The sequence below is a fragment of the Ceratotherium simum genome, chromosome 34 (assembly GCF_057802395.1).
Source record: "Ceratotherium simum simum isolate JZ-2026a chromosome 34, ASM5780239v1, whole genome shotgun sequence".
Classification (NCBI taxonomy): domain Eukaryota; kingdom Metazoa; phylum Chordata; class Mammalia; order Perissodactyla; family Rhinocerotidae; genus Ceratotherium; species Ceratotherium simum.
Genome location: NC_141933.1, coordinates 9,062,150 through 9,085,758, shown reverse-complemented (window position 1 = coordinate 9,085,758; position 23,609 = coordinate 9,062,150). Strand labels below are relative to the sequence as shown.

Sequence of the window (23,609 nt, the reverse complement as noted above, 5' to 3'; positions counted from 1 at the left end):
CCTTGAGGTGCCCTGCGGACTTGATGTGGGTGTATGGGTAGATAAATAGAAGCCAAGAAGACGATGGCAGGGGATGAATGATAGTAGACAGACAATAGGCTAACTGCATTTGACGGGTGACATATGTTGATAGACAGGTTGGGTGACAAACGAGATGGATTTTATGAGCTGACCAACAGACGGACGAACGGACGCGGAGAAGGGAAGTTGCTTTAAAACCAAAGGATGCCAATCGCAAGGACCGCTGACAGCCTCATTTTCTATTTAGTCAAATAATAACAAGCACAGGTGATCCACGCTCCCTTTCAAGATTTGAAAATATCCGAAAACTGACGGAAAGAAACGAAGAGTCAGATTCTGGATACCTCCCGAGGGAATGACCCGGGGCTCGCCAGGCCTCGGGTGTTGCCGGAAATGGCCGACGACAGCCGTCGGCTGCGGAGCGGGACGGGGGCGTGGCCGGCTCATGGCTCGCGGAGCCTCTTCGGGTGTTTCCGGAAACTGCCGAGCGCCAGCTTGAAGCGGGCGGGGAAAGGCCTGTGGGCGTGGCTGGAGTACCCGGGGTGGCTTCGTGGATTTCCGTAAACAGAGCCGAAACTCGGTCTTCGGAATCAAGGAGGCGCGCGCGTCCCCAGGGGTTACCTTCTTCGGGTGTTTCCGGAATTCACCCGTAGTCCGTGGCCGGGAGGAGGAGGCGCGCCCCCCTCCCGTTCCTAGCCGCTTCGGATGTTTCCGGCTGCTGCCGGCGGAAAGAGCCGAGGGCCGGCGGTGGTGGCGGCCATGTTGGGAGCAGCAGGTCCGGCGGCGGCTGCCTGTGTGCCGGGCGCGGAGCAGTGCCGCTGAGGGCAGGGGAGGAGCGAGGCGGGCGGCCGGCTGCGGCGGCAGAGAGTAGGCGGAGCGGCGCGGCCCGGCCGAAAGGCGGCACAGCCCAGCCGGGGGTCGGGGGGGTGCGGTCCGGAGCCGCTCGGAGCCGGCGCGGCCTAGCCCGAGCGGCGCATCCCCGGGCTGGCGTGAGCGGCTGCCCGGCCTCCCCGCACCCCCGGCCGGGGCCCATGCGGCGGGTGCCCCTGCTGTGAGAAGCCCCGCCCGGCCGGGCTCCGCGCCTTCCCTTCCCTCCCTTCCTCCAAGCTTCTCGGTTCCCTCCCCTGAGATACCGGCGCCATGTCCAGCGCCCGGACCCCCCTACCCACGCTGAACGAGAGGGACACGGAGCAGGTAAGGAGCCCCGAGGGCTCCCCGGATTCTCTGGCTGGGCCCCTGCACCTTGCGGAGCCTCCTCCCTCCTCTGCTCTCCTCGTGCCCTGCTGCCACCCTGCAAGCCGCGGCTGCCCTGTCATCTGGCTCTCGGCCCCGCACATCCCCCTCCGAGTCCGGTCTTGGGACCCACCTCGTCCTGACTCCAAGCTGCACACTTGTCTTCCTGCCGACCCCCCTTCTGCCCTCACCGCCCTCCTGCGCTCTTCCGTGTTACCTCCCCAGCTTCCCCTTCTCTTCCCTTTTTCTCTCGGGGGCCTTTCTGGTCTTTCTCCACCCACGCTTAAAGCAGCCACCCTCCCACTCCTCGAAGAGCACCCCGCGATGTGCCCCAGATCGTCGTCCACCCCTTCCTCCATCTCTCTCGCCTTGCTCCCCCTCCGCCCGCACCGGTTCTCCCAGTCCCTGGTTATCACCCTCAGGGTCCTTCCCCGGAGTGTGTTCTCGATCCCTGAACCCTGTCCCCTTCCAGTTCCTCCTCTTTTTTACCCTGCTTCTGCCCTCTCCAAATTGCGCTCTCCCTCCTGCTTGCAACCCACCAGCTCTACCCTCATCACCTTTCCCAATCGCTCGCCTACTCTGTGCTCATCACTTTCCCTTCTCTCCAGGAGCTCCCTGGTGCCTCGCGCTGGCATTTGTTGCTTCCGTGTTTCCCATACAGCTGTCATGCGCATAGTTTTCCCACAGGTTGTCTCTGGGGTTCCAGTCGTCACTCCCTTCAAAGTCCTCGGATCCCTCGCGTTCTCTTCCCCCCAGAGTTTGGCTTTTAAGTCTCTTGGCCTCCTGTTTCTCCCTGTGGGTGCCTTACCAGCCTTCTCCCCGGGCTCTTCCTACCGAGGGAAAGACACTATTTCAGCCCCACTCCGTTAACACAACCTGTTGCTTAGTCCTCTCCCGGGCCTCGCTGCATCACCGCCCTTGCCCTTCTGTTTTCTTACATCGCAGCACAAACCATGATGCCTTCCTGTCGCTTCACTCCCGGATCCGTCACTTTTCATAGTATCTTCCTCCTTGCTTGTTGTCTTGCGGTTTCTTTACCCTCACCTCATAATCCTTACTATGTTTCTTAATCAGGATTGCCTTTCATCTCGGTATTAGTCTCCTGCCTTCTTCACACCGTGTTTATTTCCCCACATATGCCCCTCTCCATCCCCTTCCCATTGGCTAGTCTTTGTAACTCCTCGGCCCAGGCATTTTGCATGCTGGTTTCTTGAGCTACACGCTCCCCCTCATCCTGGCAATCACTGCCGTCATTTGTCACCCAAGCCTTAGCCTTTTCTCTGTCATCTCACCTCTGAGCTGAGAGGCATCCACTTCCACCTCTCCCCTTTGTTTCACCATCTCCAGTGTCCCTTGCTGACTGCTCTGTGGAGAGTCCCCTGCCTGTCACGCCCTTCTTGGTGGAGAACTTTACTAGGCCAAAAAAACTTGACTCGAAAAAGGAGCTCTTCTCCCCTGGGGCTGCAGTGCTTTTTGCATCCTTTTCCCTCGTTACATCCTTGCTGCTTTCCTTCTGTTCCCTTCGTTCTTCGGAGCCCAACAGAACCGTCATTATAGTCTCTTGCATGTTAACCTTTTCTGAAAAATCTTCCCTCTTTTCATTTTTGCTACGTTCTTTTCTTTTGTTACCCCCGGCTCTGTGTCCCCTGGGCAGTCAGGAACTCAAGAGGAGTTCTGGACTGAGTTTCTCTCTGCAGTGGTTGACCCTTTCATTACTGACGGATTGATTGCTTGTGGGGTTGAAACGGGCTGAGAGGGAGGGATGGGTGATTTCCATTTCATCACTGGGTTTGGCAGCTGGTTCTGCAGGGGCCTGAGGTCTTTGGAAACAGGAGCATGGTCTGTATCCCACAGGCTTTCCCTCGCTTGCCAGCTGTTTCTCTCCTTACCGGGAACCGCTTTCTCCAGGCCCTCTTGACGTTGCCTATGCCATTCCTTTTCCCATCACAACCTTTGTTTTAGCAAGTGAACCCTGCCTGACCAGAGAAGTTTCCCAGACTGTTGATTGTGAGCTGGTAGGAGGAGGCCAAGTGACTGACTGGCACCCTCAGGCATTTGGGGAGTGGCTTGGAGTGGAGTGCCTACTCTCTCAGCGAGGCCGTGGGGGGCATTGTGTTCAGCAAAGTGGAGTAACAGACTGCCTCAGTGTGGTTTCTTTGTGCTGTTTACTAAATGTAAATGTATTCCCACCATGGTCTTTTTCTTGTGATGTGTGCATTGATTTCCTCTCTTCCCTACATGCCCAGCATACTGCTGAGCGCGTAGTAGGAACTCGGTGCACACCATGGATTTCATGCTAGCGGTAATCGGTGAACCATTTGGGAGTGTAAGCTGCTCTTTGATAACTTTGTCCGGGGCAGTGGCTGCATACATTGTCATCCTGTTCCAAACTATGAATTACTCGTCCTGTTTCCACTCTTTATGGACTTAGGTTCCCCTGAGCCACTTCATAGCTGCTGCTGCTGTTCTCAGTGTAGCCAGTCACACTATTGACTTGATATTAAGTCTCATTCTAGTAAAAGCATGGACTTTGGAAAACCTTGGATCCACCTTTTGCCGGCAGGTGCCTGTATTTTTTAAATCAAGAAAAAAACCAAGTAGCAGCTCCTCTGATCACGAGATCAGGGATGCAGAAGCATTGGCCTCTTTTAGGGTGGATCATGCTTGTCCTGTTAGGATTCCACTGAGTAGTCATGGAAGCTCAGTCATTGCAGTAAGCCTTAACGTTATGAAATAACATGCCAGGGATTTGCTTGGGCTGATTCCTTCTCCCCAAAGGTGCTCTATCCCCTTTTTTAGACTTAAATTATTTAAACTGGTTTCCACAGGAAATAGGTACACAAACTTCACTGGTTGTCTTCAAGCTCCAATCTCTTCTTGCTCTTCCTCTCCCCCTTTCTTTAAAATATGTGGCTGATGAGAAGCTGTTTTCAGGAGCTCTTTGATCACGTCTGAATTAAACACACACACACACACACACACACACAGAAAATGTTGAAGAATAAAAATAAACCTTGTGTTGCAGGGAGATTGCCTGTTTGCTGTCAGCTCTGCTTCTAACAGTGAAAGTAGGAGATAAAAGAAAGTCAAGCTGTGTCTTTAAGGTGATTTTTGTGACACCTGATTCCGGATGTGCTTCTTCACAGCTGTAGACTCTTCTTCCTTTTGCAGGAGGATTGTGACCTGGGGCCGGTGGTATGGGGGTTCTTGGTCTGTGAGCTGAGCTTTCTGTTGGCTTCTTTTCCAAAGAGCTCCACTGGCCTGGAGGCTTGGCAGCAGTGAAAGCAGTCAGCAGGATGACTGTTTGTCTTCCAGCCAACAGCAGCAGTCATAGGCAAGTGTGGAGAGGGGTCCAGCTTCCAGAGTTCCCCAGCCGCTGGTTAGCACTTTCTGTAACACCTGGTAGAGGGGCTCCATGGCTGCAGACCTGCCCCATCTCTAGTCCTCAGGAACGGGGAGAGAGGGCTCCTGAGGGAAAACAGGAGCCTGTCACTCTCCACCCCGCTTCTCCTGCAGTGGGCAAGGGAGAGGGTTGCTGTCATTCTTCTAGGGGGTGAGTGGCATTGTTTATTCTCTCAGAGAGTTCTGGGAAGAGGAGTTTGGAAGTCCTGGTGAAGGAGGCAAATCTACCATATAGGATCCTGTAAAGAACAACTGAGCCACTCCAAACACACGTATCCCCTGGATCCCGGTGTTGATCCTGGCTGAATGTTGCACTGAATAATTTGGTTTTAGTGTCGTCTAGTAGAGTGCTCAGTCAGCTGTCACGTCACTCCATGCCCTGTGAGCTGCACAGCGCCGTGCTCTGCGTGCCGACTCTGACCTCTGCCCTTTGACTCTGGCTAAGGGGCTCTTTGGTGGTGCTGCCTTCTGGTCAGGGATGTGAGTGGATGTCAGATATGTTCTCACTTCCTGCTTGGCCCTGGAAATCAGGAATTGCATCTGGTTAGAGCAAGTGCCTTAGGAGTCCCTAGAGTTCATAGACTTGCCATACCATAACCTTTGAACCCAGTAAAGGTAACTACCTAGTAAATTGTAATAATTTCTCTCTCATTTGTGGACTTTGGGAAGCAGCTAAACAAATGGATACAAGGCAGTCACTGAAACTTGGTCTGCTTCAGATTAAAATCAAGTTTGCACAGGGATAACTGAATCTTTCCAGTGGTGACCAAAGATCAGGCCCAAGATTTCTTTCCGTGTAAATGTCTTAAGCAGAATGGATACCTATGAGGTAGGAAAAGATTGAGAATTTGTTTGCCTGAGAGGTTTGCGTGGTTAGATCCCTTGGGAGTCAAAAACTCCTCAGACTAGACTGCTTCCCCTCTGGACAGAACAACCCAGTTCTCAGTGGTCATTTGACCAGGACTAACCCATGCCTTCATGAACTCTCGCCCATTGAGCACTTAGCCACCTGGCTGGCATTTGTCTTCTCCCAGGAGCTTCCATGACTTTCCTACATGTGTATTATGTCAACTTGAATGAATATTTTATGCCTAGAGTGCAGCCAAGCCTCAGACTGTGTGGCCCATTATCGACAAGCGGGGTGGGGGCTGGGTGCCACCTTTGGCCCCCTGATAGCGTCTCTGCTAAATGGACTCCCCCCAGCAGCACTTTGAAGCCCATTAATGGATTGGGATGAAGTAACCTCAGCAGATGGAAAGGGCAAGGAGGGTGGTCGTCCTTCTTTCCCTGAGATTGCCTGATGAGGCTGTTCTGCAGTAGCCAGGTCCAGACCCAGCTCCCTCTGCTTGGTCAAGCTGTAGACTGTGGCTTCTAGGCCTCTGCTTTGAGAGGAGGCTGTGGAAAGGGTTTGAGTCTCTCTTAGCCGTGGTGGTGCTGCCAGGTTCACCACTTTCCTGTCAAAGCAAAAACTGAGAGGGATGTGGAAAGGGTGGGTGGAGTTTAAACCTGGCCCTTCCTCTTTCAGCGGAAGTTCAGCAAAATGACAAACCAGAGAGGTGGCTGAGTTTCCTTCTCTTGATGAGAGATTCCAGTATTTGTATATTTTGCACTTGAAGCTTGGATTCTCCAGGCTTTCTCTCAGCGTTCATCAAACAGGAGTGAGTCACTGTAGTGTTATCTGTGCATTTTCCCCTTCTGTCTGAGCAAAGGGAAGAGTAAGCCTTTACAAACCTTGTGAGGGAGGAAACCACCCATTGCCCACTTCTGGCCTGAGGAGAGGCCGTCTATCCCCATGTGAACTCTGAAAGTTCTAGCTCTCAGAGCAGTGTCACTACCCCACACAGCCCCTTTGATGCAGGCCATTGAATGTCATTGCTGTCTTGGAGATCTTGAGATGATACGTCAGATTCTGAAACAACACCAAGAGAGGATCTGGCCCCTTGGTTTCCAGTTCTCTCTCAGAGGAGGAGGGAGCCCAGTTCCTTCTATTGCCCACTAGACCTGCTCCTCCTTTTGGGGGTATAAATAGGTCTTTCATCTGAATGTCTGCTTTTGTCTAGAGTGTTTGGAGTTTCTCGGTCCTTGTGGGGAGTTTTTTCCACAGGTGTCTGTCTTTGGGTTGGCACTCGTTTCCCCCCTTTCCATTTATTCCTACATTTCTCATTAGAAAATGGCAAAAAGGGCAAAAACAAATGTATTTCCTCTTGGACAGCAAATGAGTAATTTTAGCCTTATAAAGCCATATAACCACAAGGTTTGGTAGAAGAGAGGGTGAGATGGACACTGATATTGTGGCTAGGTGAATCCTTGGGACAGTGGGGGGATGGGGAAGGGAGAGAGGAGGGATGTGTTCAATGACTGGCTCAGAGCCACCTTTTTCTTTTTAACAGAGGAAGGCGGACCAGACCAGAGGCTTTTCTGTAGAACCAGTCAAGCTGGTTTTGAGCAGCCTCGGCCTATTTTCCCCTGTGCTCTTTGGGAAGTTGGCAATACAAAGGTCTACCTCCGCTGGGGCTCTGCTCATTGAGACAGGAGTTTGAAGGATGTCTGTGAACAACCTCTCCCAGCCAAAACTGAATGGGTCTCTGGGCTGGGCCTCTCTACGGGAGTGGGCCTTCTCTACACCCCGTGCAGCTCAAGGCAGCTGTGTGTTACACACCTTTCACTGGAAGCTGTAAGATACAGCTCTTTTTCTTGGGCCCCCTTCACAATTCACAGCTTGGCAAAAGCCCCTCATCTGTCAGGAGGAAGGCACTGGGTCTGTGGTTGGCTTCTCGTTTGTGGATCTGGAAGGGGCTCGGGACTCCTGGCTGTTGTGGTCTGGCTGCTAGATCCATTGAAACTCCAGACCTTTTGGCTAGGGGCAGCGAGACTGTCCGTCCGGGCTTGCTGGGGAAGAAAAAAGGAGGGAGAATAGTTTTTGGTCTTTGGCAGCTCTGCAGGTACTTCAGCCACTGGGAACAGTTTGAGTTTGTCCCTGATTGGGGTACCTGTAGGAAAGGTGGGAGTTGTCAGTCCCCACGTGCTGGCACTTCCTGAACGGCAGTAGGGACTCTTTCTTTGGAGGGCAGAGCAGGATTCTGAGGCTGCTGCACCATCAGTGCTGCTAATGTAGCAGGATTGTTTTCCCAGTCTCCCACTAAGCAGAAAACTCCCAAGCCTGACAGTTTGGTAATTAATGAGGGAAGCTACCTACAGACAGAACTCCAGCCTGTGCCCTGGTCCTTGGGGGCAGGCTGCCCCTGTTGCTCCTACAATGATCTACTCAGTGCTTCTCCTGAGCACCATTTCACTGAGAGTTTTGTTTTGGTTACTGATATCTTGTATGCAGGGTGGCCCTCTTTTCCTCCACCTTCTTCAGAGCTAAGGGTCTGCTGGCCTTCTCTTACCCCATCACTTCTCCGCCTTCCCTCCACAGATGGTCATCATTCGGCTGTCTTTGCCTATAGTGTTGGAGGCACTTGTAGCTTGTTGCTTTGCTTTTGCCCACAAGAGTTTGAATTGCTGGTTCTCCAGTCACAGGAAGTGGGGCCCCTTAGGCCCTCTTGGTCTAGCAGAGCATTCTGATTGAGTTGAGCTTATGGCAGAGTTGAAAGGAGATCCCAGCACTTTTGGACTTTAAATAAGTGGTTTCCCTGTGGTTCTTTAGAGTCTTGGGTCAGCCCCTGCTGTGACCATGGATTTACTTAATCTGTAGGCCTGTTTGCTCATCTGTAGAAAGGAAGTAATAATAGTACCTGTCTTAACAGGTAGTTGTGAGCATTAAAAGAGTTAATGAGTATAAAGCACATAGAATAGTGCCTGGCAGGATGTAATAATTTTCGTCATCGTTCTGGTTGAGCAACTTGGTAGATTTTCTTCGAGCACCGCACAGCTCCAGGTCAGGGTAAGGGATGTACATTGGAATTTCCCTGTAATCAATGGAAAGAATCTTGGCCTCTTCCAGCCATTGGGTGCCACAGGTGCTTTTTCTAGCATTTCTGTGTTTTTTTTTTTTTTTTAACGATCAGCTACCTGAAAGAAAACAGAATGCTGTTGGAGAGGTTTAAGTACTTTTGAGAGCACTTTAAAACACAAAAAAAGAGAGTTCATTTATTAGCAAGATATCAATATTAGGCAATTTTATTGATTAAAGAAAACACACACACATACACACCACCCTCTGCCTGCCCATCCTTCTGTGTGGTGAATGGTGGTGGTGGTGGATGTGCAGCCTTGCTGATGGCTGCAAGGCCAAATCCACAGTCACCAGGGCGTGGGTTTTTTTGAGCGTTGGGATCAGGGTGTTAGAGGAGCCCCATGGAGAGTTTCTTTCATTGAGTCCCTTTCTTCAGGTGCAGCATTTACCCCAAGAGAAAGCTCCCTGTTTCTCCTAAAGACCTCCTGGGAACTTCACAGCTGATGATTTTAGGTTCCCTTTTCACTAGCAGAGGGGCCTTCAAGGACAGGTTCTTGTTGCCTCTGTTGGCTGCTCTGAAGGGAGAAGAAAGCCTCCCCTTGGTGAGGCCTGTAAGGGTCACCCCCATTTCTCAGCTGCTCCTGTGAGTTTGTAGACTGTGCATCTTGGGCTGAGATTTTGGTCTCAGTTGGTTCCTTGTTTGTCTTCATCTCCTGCCCCTTCTAGAACTTGAAGGCCTTATCAGGACAGCAAGGAAGTTGCTTAGTGTTTTTGCATTACAATTATGGCCAAGGAGAAAGGTAACTGTCACCTCAGAGCTCGTCAGGGAATTTCTTTCACTGTATTTTCCTCCTCCTTTTGACCCCTCTGCTGACTTGTCTCACTTTGTTTTTTTCCGTTTGGTTTCTTTGAACTCTGTTCCTTCATGATGACTGTCCTTCCCGGTTTTCATCTCCGTGTCCCATTCTGCGTTACCTGTTCCTGTGCCTCTTCTGTGGCATGGCTCAGGAGAGGAAATTTGGTAGTCAGGATCTCCTGCGTGTATAGAATCCCACAACCACTCAGTCCTTTCTTTCTCCTATTCCTCTGATTTCTGTAAGGTTAAGGATTCGCTACTTTAGAAAACATTTTCTTTTTATGTCTCGGAGGCCGCCTTCCTCTGTAAAGCCAGGCTTGGCGATGTGACAGCTTATTAGGGGCAGCATCCCAGTTTCCCTGGTGACAGAGTCTAAGTTAGTTCTGGGCTGTTCCTCTGACCTATTGGGAATGCCATAACTCTAGACCCTGTGTTGGGAGAGATCTGAGGAGCCACTTGTTAGTTTTGGATAGTACAATATTGAACTTGGTTCTCAAAGTGTAGTCTGGGGAACTTGGGGGTCCCTAAGACCCTTCCAGTGGTACATGAAGTCAGAATTATTTTCATCGTAACATTAATGCAGCATTTGCGTTTTTCACTCTCATTCTCTCTCAGGATACAGTGGAGTTTTCCAGAGCTGAATGATGTGTGCTGACATCATCACTCTTGGCTGATGAAATGTGTGCTTCTGTGTTCTTGTGTTTTCTAGAATTTTTAAGGTAGTGCTTTAAGGTATAAATGTGAAAGTTTTCAATGATGAACACGATTTGTTCTTAGTACTTCTACTGTGCTCTTATTAGCTTGCTTTAGTTATACCTGCTATAATCTCTGTAAACCTCGTTATTGTCCAATAAATAGTTATTTTGAAATCCTGGCATTTTCCTGGCACCTTCGAGGAAACACAATAAGAAGTAAGTACAACTTGTAACACTTACTTGTAAAAACTTTTGGGAAAACTTCTAATTTTAAAAATTTTGTTTACAACTTATTTTAGCATTTAATTGTTTTATTCTAAAATAGAAGAAAATTTATAATATTTCTCTTATATTTAAGGATGAATTGTTGGCTTAAAAAAGGGAGATTAGAAGACTTGCTTTCTCAACACATAGCTGCAGCCTCTGTTTACTGACATGGACAAGTGAAAGGGAGAAATCTGTTCCAGAGAAACTGGGCAAAACTGTAAATAAGAAATGGAAAAAAATGAAAAGAAATGAAATTATGATGCAAGCTATCTTCTCAGCTTTATAGATGTTAATAATGTATCTTATTGCATCTTACACAACGGAACCTTTTCATGCAGTGTTATAGTGCTGGTTATGCTGCGGCATCATTTCAAGATCAGTCATTCAGAGTTTAAAGAAAAAGGAGTTGAAGATTTTAAGTGTACACACCATGAGCTCTTTAAAAGCAAAAATTTGTTGCAGCTTTTCAACCTAGAAATGGAAAACGTTGCTGAAGCCTCTTACAGGATAAGTTATCACATTGCTTGGCTGGAAAAGCCCACCCAGTAGCAGAGAGACTGATGAAGTCTTGAACGGCTGACATTCCTGAATGCCCACTGGACGAAAAGTCAGTAACATACAGGGCAGTGCCACTTCATACGTTTCCGTGACTCGTCGAATTCAAGATTTAGCTGCACACTGAAGACTGAGTTAATATCTTGTTTACAGAATTTTACTTTCACCTTACAAATGAGCAGATTTATAGATGTGGCTCATCTTGTATCAGCACCAACTATGCTTCAAAGAATATTTTCTTTTATGTGAATGCTCAACAACAAACACAAGTGGTGATAAATATGCAAAGGGTTGAATAACTTTTTTGACTCTTGTGGTTTATCCTGGAACAACTTCATATGCATTTGCCCTGTTGGTGCAGAAGCAATGGCAGAGAAAACTGCTGGTGCCGTAACAAAAATGAGGGCAGTGGCACCAAACTCTGCTAGTGGTCATAGTCGTGGACTTCTTTCCTGCTACACACTTGTGGTTAAAAAAAAAAAAAAGCCATTTTCACTTAAGAATGTCCTGGATGAAGCACTAAAAGTTATTAATTTTTATTAAACCTCAACCCTTTTATAAAGATCTCTTTAATATTCTGAGTGATGAAATGCAAAGTATCCGTGGAGTGTTGCTGCTGTATACCATAGTACAATGACTGTCTTGAGAAAATGCACTTGGGTGTTGGAGCTGAACCAGCTGCGTGGATCATCATTTTTACTTGAAAGAACAACTGATGGACAAACTGTAGTTATTCATACTTGAATATTTTTACTGGATGTTTTCTTGAAATTGAACAAAGTGAGTCTGTCATCATAGCCAGTGATAAAATTCAAGTTTTCAGGCGAAAATTCAAATTTTGGAAAACTTGTATTTCTCAAAGATTTTTTTGATGAGATCGGTGGTAAAATTAATGGAATGTGATTTTTTGATATTGTATAAAATGCCAATATTTGGAAATTCTGCGTAATTCTCTGAAGGAATATTTCCCAGATTGCCAGTGGGCAAAAGAGCCATTCAAACTACAAGATGACCAATGGATTTCAATGTAGAAGTACACAAAAGGTTCATTGATAAAATATCAGATTGCACATTGCAACTAGCCTTTAAAAACTACGACTTGTTGAGTTTTGGTCTAGTATCAAAGAAGAAAATCCTCGGTATCTGAAAGCCTATTAAACTACATTTTCCAACTACAGGCCCATGTGAAATGAGATTTTCTTCATGTCTTTCAACCAAAACAACACACAGAAACACACTGAGTGCAGAAGCGGATATGAGAAGTCGGCTCTCTTCCACTAAGCCAGACATTTAGAGATGTACAAGAATGTACAATGCAATTCTTGTCAGGAATTTCACTTTGTTTTAGAAAATATAGTTTTTTAATAGAAAATAGGTTATTTGTGTCAACATGTAATAGGTTTATTGTTATTTTGAATGAATTAATAAAAATATTTTTTTAATTATCAGTTTCAGTTTCTAATAAGGTAACTATTGATAACTATAATCCATATGAATGAAACATTTGCAGTCTTCAATGATTTTTTAGAGAGTGTAAAGAGTTCTTGAGACCAAAAGGTGAGAAAACCTTTGTTGTAGACAAAACCTGAGTTGATTGTCCCGTCTTGGGTTGGTTGCTTGCAGTGACTTCCTAAGGAGCTCTTGTTTGCAGTTCCCAGCCCCTGTTTAATCCCTGCCTGCGCCTCAGAGACTGACCCACGTTAGCTTATTTCTTTCTTCTAATACGTGTAGCATTAGCCCTGTGAGGTTTGTTGTTTTTGTTCTTTTATCTGTGGTTTGTTTATTCTCCCCCCACCTTTTCTTCTTTTTTCCTTATTTTTTTTCTTTTTGTCATTTTCCCTTTTTCTTTGTTCTTTCATTTTTAATTTTTCTCATTTTTTCTTTTTTTGTTTCTAATTTAGTTTGTAGGTATTCGTTTTTTATTTTTTTGGTCTGGCATTGTGTTTTGATTGCATTATGAGATTAGTTCATCAGGTGGACTTCCTTTGGTTTGTGTGAAGTTGTGGTTTGGAAAAGAGTGTTTTCATTAAATAAGTAACATGTCTACATGTAACAGCTTTATTAATGTCCTTTTAAATGAATGGTTACATATTTCAGTCTTATTAATTTCTAATATAGTACTTTTGGGGGTCTCAGTTATTTCTTCTAGTGCAAAGGGTTTCTGAAACCAAAAAGTGTAAGAATCATGGTTGTAGACAAAACTTGGGTTAATTCTCCCTGGCTTGGGTTGGTCAATTTGTTGGTAATTTCATAAAAAACATTTTGCAATTCCCAGCCCCTGTTTAGTCCTGGCTGGGCCACAGGAAGGCACTTGCTGCCTTGGTTTGCTGTCATTCTAGCTGAGGAAGCTGGTTCTCAGTGACCCAAGGGACTTTGACCAAAGTTGGCTTATTTCCTCCTTCAAATACATAACACTGGCCTTGTGAGTTTTTTTTAAACAGTTAAATTTTATTTTTTTAAATTTTGAGATAATTTTAAACTTAGAAGAGTTGCAAAAATAGTCCAAAGAGTTCCTGTACATTCTTTACCCAGCTTCCCCTTATGTTAACATCTTATATAACCGTAGAACATGTATCAAAACTAAGAATTAATCTTGGTGTAATACTATTAACCAAAGTACAGAACTTATGTAGATTTCATCGGTTTTTCCACGGACGTGCTTTTTCTGTCCCAGGATCCAGTTCGGGATCCCCCATTGCATTTAGTTGTCACGTCCCCATAGTCTCCTCAAATCTGTGACCATTTCTTAGTCTTTGCATGTCTTTCCTGATGTTGACAATTTTGAAGAATACTGGTCAGTTATTTTTAGAATATTCCTCAGTTATGGTAGTCTGAAATTTTCTCATGGCCTTGTGCTTTTTTTTTTTTTTTTTTTGTGAGGAAGATCAGCCCTGAGCTAATACCCATGCCAGTCCTCTTTTTTTGCTGAGGAAGACTGGCTCTGGGCTAACATCCGTGCCCAGCTTCCTCCACTTTATATGGGACACTGCCTCAGCATGGCTGGACAAGCAGTGTGTCGGTGCGCGCCTGGGATCCAAACCTGGGCCACCAGCAGTGGAGTGCACACACTTAACCGCTACGCCACGAGGCTGGCCCCTGTCATGGCCTTGTGCTTTAATTTCATTTTTTTATTGTGGTAAAATACACATAACATAAAATTTACCATTTTAATAATTTTTAAGTGCATATTCCAGCAGCAATAAGTACTGTTGTACACAATGTTATATAGCTATCACCACTATTTCTAGATCTTTTTCATCATCCCAAACAATAACTCCCCATCTCCCTCTCCCCCAGCCTCTGGTAACCTCTATTCTACTTTCTTTCTCTTTGAATTTACTTGTTCTAAGTATCTCATATAAGTGGAATCATGCAATATTTGTCCTTTTGTGTCTGGCTCATTTCACTTAACCTAATGTTTTCAAGGTTCATCTATGGGCCGGCCCCATGGCTTAGCGGTTAAGTGCACGCGCTCCGCTACTGGCGGCCCGGGTTCGGATCCTGAGCGCGCACCAACACACTGCTTCTCTGGCCATGCTGAGGCCGTGTCCCACATACAGCAACTAGAGGGATGTGCAGCAATGACATACAACTATCTACTGGGGCTTTGGGGGAAAAAAAATAAATAAATAAAATTATTTAAAAAAAAAGGTTCATCCATGTTGAAGCTTTAATTCCATTTTAAGTTTAACTTGGGTTTTACTATGATGATATGTATTAAGTTGATATGTTGGAAAATATAGTTACTGAGATGTGTAGATGTAATGGGTTTAGTAATGTTATTTTAAATGAATTAATAGATAGTTTAACATCTTCTCAGTTTTAATTATAATACAGTAGCAATAGCCCACATGAGCAAAAACTGTTTGAGGTCCTTAATAATTAAGAGTGTAAAGGGTTTCCAGACGGAGATGTGAGATTCACGTTTGTAGACAAATAGAGGATTGGTCATCCCTTTCCTTAATTGGTTGGTTACTTGCTATGACCTCATAATGAACCTTTGTTTTGCAATTCCCAGAGTCCTGGCTGGGCTGCAGGGAGGCACTTGCTGCCTTGGTTTGCAGACATCCTAGCTGAAGAAGCTGGTTCTCAGTGACCTGAGGGACTTGCACCAAAGTTGGCTTGTTTCCTCCTCCTAATACAAAGCATTGGCTTTTTAAAAATTATTATTATTCCATTAAAAAGATCATTTGGCTTACTTGGATTTCATTATGACACTAGTTTTTTTTTTTTTTAAGCTTGTGTGTTGGCTATTGGTCAATTCCAAATTTGAAAACTGCAAAGCTTACTTAGCCTATCTCCTTGAAGAACCTTGATGCCTACAATAGCTGAAGGCTGGTAGGTTCTAGTCACTCACTAAGGCCAGAACAGCCACCAGTCTGTTCTCTGGGTGGCTCTAGAGCCCACACACTTTGTTCCTGTTTCTCTCTACTTAGCTCTTCGTTAGCCCTGTTTCTTAATGAAACATGTCTGTGAAATCCCACACTTAGGTAGGTACGCTTTATTTTCTCCTGTAAGAGGATTCGCTTTAGCCCCACATGCTGTGTTTGTAACAGTGTGTGAACTTTATCTTTAGGAGACAGATGAAATTGCAGTAGATACACAGTTTCTGAATGACCTGATAATTTCAACCTTATCTTTTGCTTGTACTCATCCTCCTGTTTCTGTAGCACCTCTGAATTTTAAAAGCTTCCCTTAGTACCGAGAATAGTAGACCTTTGGGCCTCTTCTGATAGTCACTTGGACTAAGTTTAAGCAAATCTTTTCAAACTCATTTAATCAGAATCACTTCTCAGAGTCATTAAAAAAAACTTTAATCAAGTGCTTAACTTACATCAACTTGAGGCTGCAGATAGACTTGCAGCGTTATTGCTCCATTTCCCGTCACTCAGCAAGTCCCATAATCCTCTGCTTTTTACACAAAGCATATTTCTTTTCAGATTCACATGTGGCTTTCATTTCAATTCCAGAATTGAACTTGATGTGCTTTTTTCTCTCTCTTTGGCCACTGGTCTGTGTGGAAGATAGACTTTTGCTTTCAAAGGAGATTTGTTCACTCTATTAGCTAAGGCAGTGACTCAGTAACAGTGCCTCCTGATGGCCCTCTGAGTACATTACTCTGTTCCAAGTGGTTGGGAAACTCTTAAAGGGAATGGACTGAGTTTGTGAGGAGTGGACACTGCACCTACCCGTTCTCACTCATAGGGCAGGGGTGTCCTGAGGCTAGTGTCTTTAGTGATAGACAAAATAATAGCCAACATTTATTGAGCACTGACTTTGTCCCAGACACTTACTTAACTTTTACATTCGTTAGCTCATTTCATCTTTGTGGGACAGTAGGTCTTATTATTTCCCCACTTTGCAGAGGAAACAGAGGCCCAGCAATGTTGAGTAACTTGGTTAAGGTAACAAACCCAAGTGGTCGAGAGTGTGTGTTCGTGTCAGAACGAGACTTTCTGGGCCCTGGCTTAAGTTGTGTCCAGGCAATAGAAGATAGATCCCTTAGGATTAGCTCCCAGTCAGTGTGGGGCTAAACACATCTCCCAGGTTGGCTTTGGAGTGGTGTGTGGGCTCCTCTGCCTGACTGTTTCTTTCTGCTCCCTGTGGCCTACTGTAAAAGCGTGCGGGGGCTGCGGTGCAGCCATGCAGCTCTCTGGGCTCACCTCCCTGGTCTTGACTGCTCCACACAAGAGCTGGGAAACTGTTTTTAAAACTCTGTTGTTTAGTTCTGGCTGGTGATTCTCCTCTTTATCTCTTCTCATCTTCTGGAATTTCAAGAACCCCTTTAGAAAAACCAGAGTCCTGAGACCTAAAATCGGTAAGCAACAAGTAGGCACCTCCATAGGATAGGGCAGTTTGGATTCCTAGATTTGACTGTCCTGCTCTGTGGCACCCATAAAATGCTGGGATTCGAGACCTCTTTTTTTGTGTGAGCACTCCTCCTCCTCCCACCCAAAAAAGAAGAACAGAGCTTTTGTGTGTGGATCTTAACTGTGTACATTTTATCCTTATGAAACTGACGTTCTCTCTTTACAACCCTCTGCGTGCCACTTACACAGGCAGAGGCCCAGAGCTCCTCGCTTTTAGCCTTGGCTGCCAAGGGCACTGAGCACCGTAGCTGGTAGTGCCAGGCCTCTGTGTGCGTTTGGGACTTGCTGGTTCAATCCCGGGAGCTGAACTCTGGCCATCCTGCTGTGTCTCTTTATCCCATTGCTTGTGTAATATGCTACTACTTCCTGTTGCATTTGTTCGGTCTTTCTTTTGGTTCCCCTCTCTCTCCTGAGCTTAGCTGGTCCCCATAGCTCTTCATGTGGTCCTCCCAGACGTCTGCAGTTGTGTCTTAGTGAGAGATTGCTGTGTGCTCCTCTGTGGAGTGTTAGTTAACTGGAGTTTATGAGTTTATGGTTTGATTTACTTGCTGTCTCACCCTGGCAATAGTGCCTTTTCTTGTATCCTGTTAGAGGTTTTGATTTTTATTAGCAAGGTTCTGAAATTTTGAGCCTATTTTAAGATGCCAGCATGGGGTGAGGGTAAAGGGGTGAGCCACTGCCCCTGATTCAGGCATCACTTATGCACTTGTGCCCTTCTGCTGCCCTAGTAGAGAAAGAGAGGGAGTTCAACTGTATGGTTGTATTTGTGTTCAGACCTGATTCATTTCTCCAAGATTGCAGTTATATGCCATTTCTAAATTACTTTAGAACCCATCTTTTTGTTACACTGGAAAACCAAGGTCCACATAAATTACTTTGAGAAGCATAGCCTCTTGGCTTTCTTAGGAGTGGTTCTCCTCCTCCCCACTCCCCATCTCCAACACATTTTTATCTCTCAGCAGAGGTGGCTGTTGTTCACACACAGGTGTTCTTTAGTAATGCAGGCCACTGCTTCCTAGGAGAGTGCATGGCAGTGTTTTCTTGCTAATGAAAAGGCTGTCATAATGGGTTAGGTCCACAGGGGCTCTGCCCTTCTGTACTTGTATTCCCAGGGAGAAAAATCTCTACCTTAATTACCACATCAGCTGGCAGAGAGGTGTGGCTGCTAATTGATTAGATGACAGTCCTTTGCATCAATGTGGAAGTGTTGGGGTTGTTTTGTATTGTTTTTAAATAAACAAATAGATTTATTTAAGGTAAGTTTATTTCTGGAGAGATGAAGATCTGTGTAGGGATTTCCCTTTATTAATCTCATGTCTTTAGTGCCACTTCTGTGTGCTTGTTTTCTAACTTGGTAGTAAGGAGCACTGAGCTGGCTTTTCTTGTCATTTTGGTGCAGGTGGTGAATAATGTCTTTTCCTCCCTGGTGCCTCTGGTGTGCTCCCTTTCTGTTTGGTAGCACCAGATTCCTTTATTTGGTTTGGTTTTCATTCCCTCCTTCTGTCTTGGAATGGTTGAACCCTTTTCTGAAATATATTTTTAAGATAGTGTTTAAAAGCAAACACCCTGCCTTTCTTGAAACCACAGAAACTGCTTGTGAAACAGCCGATAGGGCAAGCTGCCAAATCCACACTGTTAAAACCAATCCCTTAATGACAAAATGTCAAACACTGATGTTAAACCTTCATTATGATTGTGGTGTGAGGATTTTTCTCAATAATAAATGTTTAGTTGCTGAACTCCCAGTTTCACATTCAGAATGCTTACATTATAAAATTCTTCATGGTAAACCATTCCAGAAGAGTCTTGTGTAGTTATCTGCTATCTAGTATACAGGAAAGGTTTTAAACAAACCAATTCTCATTCCCCCTCACCTACTTTTTTTTAATTTAAGGAAGTGATTTTCTTTTAAGGTGATTTGGACCAAGGCTTTTCCCATTTTAAAGATAGAACTAGCTTCAGAATTGTTTTTCTTCTAACAGTGGAAGACTGGGGCCTTACTCTTTATCTCTAGGCCCTGAATTAAGTGACTTTTTTTTTTTTTTTAGATGGCATAGAATGTTCTCTGTGTGTCTAGGGAGTTTTATTTCTTTCCAAGTGCTTTCAGGAATGAGTATTCACTCCTTCCTACCACCTTCCAGAAGAGCTCTGACACTGCTGGGTGCCTGATGGGTAAGGGTACAGTTTAAAAGCTGGTATGGGTGTGCACCAAGCTATAGCACTGATTGAATGGGAATTAGGGAGGGAGACCAGGCTTGACAACCAACAATTGGGAAATGAAAGGAAACTATATAATCATGCCTCCCTAGTCACAGCCAGCACTGAGATCTGGGGGTTCTGGATGCAGAGCTTCAGGAATCCCTTCCAAATCTTCTCCAAGAACACTTTCTTCTGTTCTATTCCTAGGGGCTTTTCTGCCTTCATTTCCATGACCTGAGTCTTGAGCAACTTTGACTTGGTGTTTAAGTTCTTCCCATATCATCTTTGCTTGTATATTGGGCCTGGGCTTAGTTTCCAGGTGGGGATGAGAGGAGGAGGCTAAATGATGGATTCTTTAGTAAGTCTTCCTGGGTTGGCTTCCTCTTATGCCAGCATGGCACTGCTCTCACCGTGGCTGGCTCAATGGTGGGCATCCCCATTCATTGCAGCCCTGGGGTTTAGATAGATTCTGGCAGAACTTGTGGTCCCAGCTAGAAGTGAGACCTGGGATCCTCAGATCTCTCAGCCAGTGGTTCCCCTGAAAAATAACAGCCACAGACTTCTAATAAATTGGGGGGAAAGGTGGACTGTAACCTTAGTTCCTGGATTTGGTCCCACATCGGATTGTGTGATTTATGCTTCTCTCTCCTGCTAGATAATCATCTCTTTTGAAGGCTGGGCTGTATTTTATCCTTCTCTGTATCCCTTCCTCCCCCAGCGTTTACTAGAGTGCTTTGCGTGTGGTCATCTCTCAATGAATTATTTGTGAAATAAAACATAAGAAAAATTATAACGTGAGCATTATTTTCCACTTACAACCACCCATGGGGAAGTGTGTCCACATTGATTTGTAAATCAGACATCTGTCTATCCAATTTTTGGCCATATAAGTCACAAATCTTAATCAGTGTCTTAATAGGTGCAATAATGACTAAAAAGAACAACTTTTTCAGGGTGAGAGGGTAAGGAAGAAGGTTTATACTCTTACTGGATTGTGTTAAGAACTTAGAGAGGAAACCACAGGGGGAGAATGTGCTGCTGAGGGAACCCTGTCTGGCTTATAGGGACCAGAGCCAGAAAGCCAAGCCCTCCTAGTTTTGCTGAGTCTGTTCTTGCCCCTGACACACAGCATGTCTGGCTACATTGTGGCTCTTGGTTAAATTGGCCTCATCCTTCCCCCTTTTAAGGATGGATGAACAGAGAGGGGTACAGTGAGTGTTGGGAATTTTGTCCAGAGTTGGAGACATCATGTGGTCTGTATCAGAAGGCTGGAGTTATTTATAGTGAGAGAAAAACTCAGGAGCATGGCACAGGAAGAACTGATTTCACACCACCTCAGCGCCTGGGGATGGTGAGGACCCAGATTTTTCTTTGAGCATCTCAGGGGAGATCAGTTGCTTTTCTCAATTGACCAAGAGGTGTGAGATCAGGGACTGTGTTCTCCAGGACCATTGTGGGTAGGGCAAGGGTGAGAAAGATGACCGTTTTCTCCTTTCTTCTCGATTCCCTCGTCTTTGTGACTCAGGACGTGAAAGCTCCACCTGGCTTTTGAGTCTCCTGTTTTTGAACCAGTGCAGAAGGCACCAGCTGTGTAGGGTGGTGGAGAAAGGACCTGTTGGACTGGTCTGCTTGGACCCGCCTCCCCCTCCCTCCACTCTGGACAGAGAGACTGAAACTGCTGCTGGCTGGGCTTTGCCAAGTCAGTTTCTCCTCGTGGATCACCTACCCATGCGGGCAGGCGGGCAGCTTCCCACCCAGGAGCCCTCAGAGGAGTCGTGGGGAGTCGTGCTACGGGTAGGGGCAGGTGCCAGGCACCAGGTGGGCCACATACCCTCCCAGGGGCTGCGCCTGCTCAGACTAAGGTTGCAGAGCCCTGGGGCCTGCTAGAAATAGACTCTGTGTCATGGTGCCTTTCCCTGCACCTTATGGCCAAATTAATGGTGTGCAGAGAGGCTGGGAGGGGTGAAGAGCTTGTAAATTGTGGGTAAATGAAGTCAAGGGAGGGAGAGGATCCTTCCCTAGGGCACACTGCGTTCAGGGTTGTCATGTTTCTAAGTCCGGAATTGTCACCTAGGTTAACTTTAATTTTTTCCCCTAGGCAGAAGAGATTTTCCAGTGTGTGAGCCTGGTGTCCAAGGCATGTTAGGTGAGGTTTACTCATGGAGCCAGACTTTTCGGCGGGTTGATCTGATGTAAGCCAAGGTCAGGATGTGTTCCTCAGGACATGCAGACCATGCTTACTTCTGCTGTGGTCTCAGAGACAGCGCTGGAAGGCTTGTGAGCACAGAGGCACTGAGAGCCCTCACACGCACATGGGACGGACCCTTAGAGCTCGTCTCCAGCCTCTCATTTCCAAGTGGGAAACACAGATCCCAAGAGGGTGAATGACTTGCTCAAGTTTACATCACTTGTTTGGACGGAGCTGGTCGAGAATCACTCTCTTGGGGACCTTGGCACTATACCCCGCATTGCTTCCACTTCACAGGCGGTCCTGCTGCTTAGAAGGCTTGTGTGGGGGCTACGTGCAGACCTCACGGCAGAGGGGAGGCTGGGAGAGGACAAGCGGAAGAATGGCAGGCCCCAGCTCCACACACCAGCAATGAGTTCTGAAATCCTGCCTGAGACTGTGTCCATAGAGGCGCCCGAAGGCCTAGGGAACAGATTTAAAGCAGTGGGCACCAGCATTCTAGCCCTGACCCAGGTGGGAGGGATCACATGGGGCAGAGTTGTGCTAAGAGCTATTGGATGAGGAGTCACTCCACAAAAAGCAGGAAGACCCTGACCCTCACGTCTTTGTTTTTTGTTTTTTGTTTTTTTTGCTTGAGGAAGATTGGCCCTGAGCTAACATCTGTGCCAGTCTTCCTCTATTTTGTATGTGGGATGCTTCCACAGCGTGGCTAAATGAGCAGTGCATAGGTCCATGCCCAGGATCTGAACCTGCGAGCCCCGGGTTGCCGAAGTGGAGCACGCGAACCTAATCGCTATGCCACCAGGCCGGCCCATGACTCTGTCTTTTTTCATGAATTAGGAAAGCCTCAAGAGAGCCTATTAAGTGCCAGTCACTGTACCTGGGGACTGAGAACAGAAATGACTTAAGTCTTGGAAATTTCCCTTCAGCCACTCTCAGTCTTGTATAATGGTGAGCAAGATAGTCACCAAGAGTTGTGAAGAAGACAGGCCATTCAGCAAGCAGTGAACTCCTAGTGCAGGAAGGGCTGACCTCAGGATGCCAGAGGGGTGGAGCAGGGAAAGCTTCCTGGAGGATGTCTGAGCTGAGGCTAACCAGGAAGAAGAATGAGAGTGGATGATGGAGGCAAAGTGTTCTAGGCAGTAGGAGGCTGAAGGAAAGGCCTGGAGGTCTGAGAGAACATTGTACATTTGAAGACAGGTAGCTGGAGCCCAGAGTGAGACCCTAGGAAGGGACAAGGGCGAGGCTGGATCTGCAGGCAGGGAAAGGGAGCCAGCCAACTCATAATGCAGCTGAAGGAAAAATCCAGAAACCATGTGGGTCTAGTTTGAAAATCAATTTTACATGTATATGTATTTATACATACATAGACATTTAGATACATATGTGTGCAGATACATACATGTATAAAAATCACGTGTATGCACATGTGCTTAAGGGGCACTTTGAATGTGAAGCCATCACTACCCATTCCCGGTGCTGGGTGCCCTGCTGAGATGACTGTTGGTGGCCCCCACCCCACCCATGTTGTAGAGTGAGAGGGACTGGTTTTTCTGTGTGCTGGAGTGAGGGGAGAGTAGGCTGTCCCAGGTTTCAGTCCTGGGGTCTGGCCTTAGCTTTGGAGCAGGGCTGGTTGAGGACACTGTGGGGCTTCTTCAGGCCCGGGGGTCAGGACCAGTTTCCCTCTTCTCATGGGGGAGTGACTCACAAGCCATTGCTGCCCCCACAGGTTCTGCAGGCTTTTCAGAGGCAGCCTGCAAGAGGCTCATGGTAGCAATTGGTGAGAAAGAGGAAGTACCTGGTAGCCATCCCTTCTGCCACTCCTGACAGACATTTCTGTCACTAAACAGCACCTCTCTGTGGCAGCCTTGGGCTCTGCTCTGGCAGAGAAGGAGCTCTCCCCTCCCCGTGGGAGGGGCCATCATCTGTGGCTTTTGCTTTGTCCTTGGTCACAGACTAGATTGCACAACACACCAGTGAGTCCCGCTCCCCTGCTGTGATTGGGAGTGAGGGGCACAAGCGCTTGAGAGGCAGACCTTAGCTTACAGGGCTGTAGAAATGACCACGCTCTGAGCTGCAGGGTTCCGGGAGCAGCCGGCAAAGCGTGTGAAAATTGACCTCAGGTTAGAGTGTGGACTGTCGGTCTCGGAAAGGCGTAATGGGACAGCGTTTCACTTCTGACTGCATGTGGACCTTGCCCTGCAGACAGCTGGGCTGTCCCCTCTCCTGCCAGGGAGCGAGTTTTGTTCCCATGCTAGTCCAGCTTTTACTGTTTCCCCTCCTGCCTTTCCCCAGAGACCATAAACCTGCCCACCTCCTGTTATGTTCTAGTTCTGATAGGAGTACCATTCAGAGTTCTTGGCAGGAGACCAACCCACTTCTGCCCGGGTTGGTTTCCCCTCCTTTTCCCAGTGTTTGATGTGCG

General features: G+C 46.7%; 1 protein-coding gene across 7 annotated transcripts in view; it reads left to right on the top strand.

Moving 5' to 3' along the window:
* The first annotated feature begins 672 nt into the window (after positions 1 to 672).
* Positions 673 to 23,609, top strand: part of MARK2 (microtubule affinity regulating kinase 2) — a 56,388-nt gene continuing 33,451 nt past the window's right edge. For 2 of the 7 annotated variants that reach the window (XM_014792947.2, XM_087422740.1), the window contains exon 1: positions 680 to 1,215. In XM_014792947.2, coding sequence (XP_014648433.1) covers positions 1,162 to 1,215 — 54 coding nt within the window. In that variant the 5' untranslated portion in view covers positions 680 to 1,161. Of the gene's footprint in view, positions 1,216 to 23,609 lie in introns of all 7 variants that reach the window. The other 5 variants (XM_087422741.1, XM_087422738.1, XM_014792952.2 and 2 more) reach the window with 5 other exon arrangements.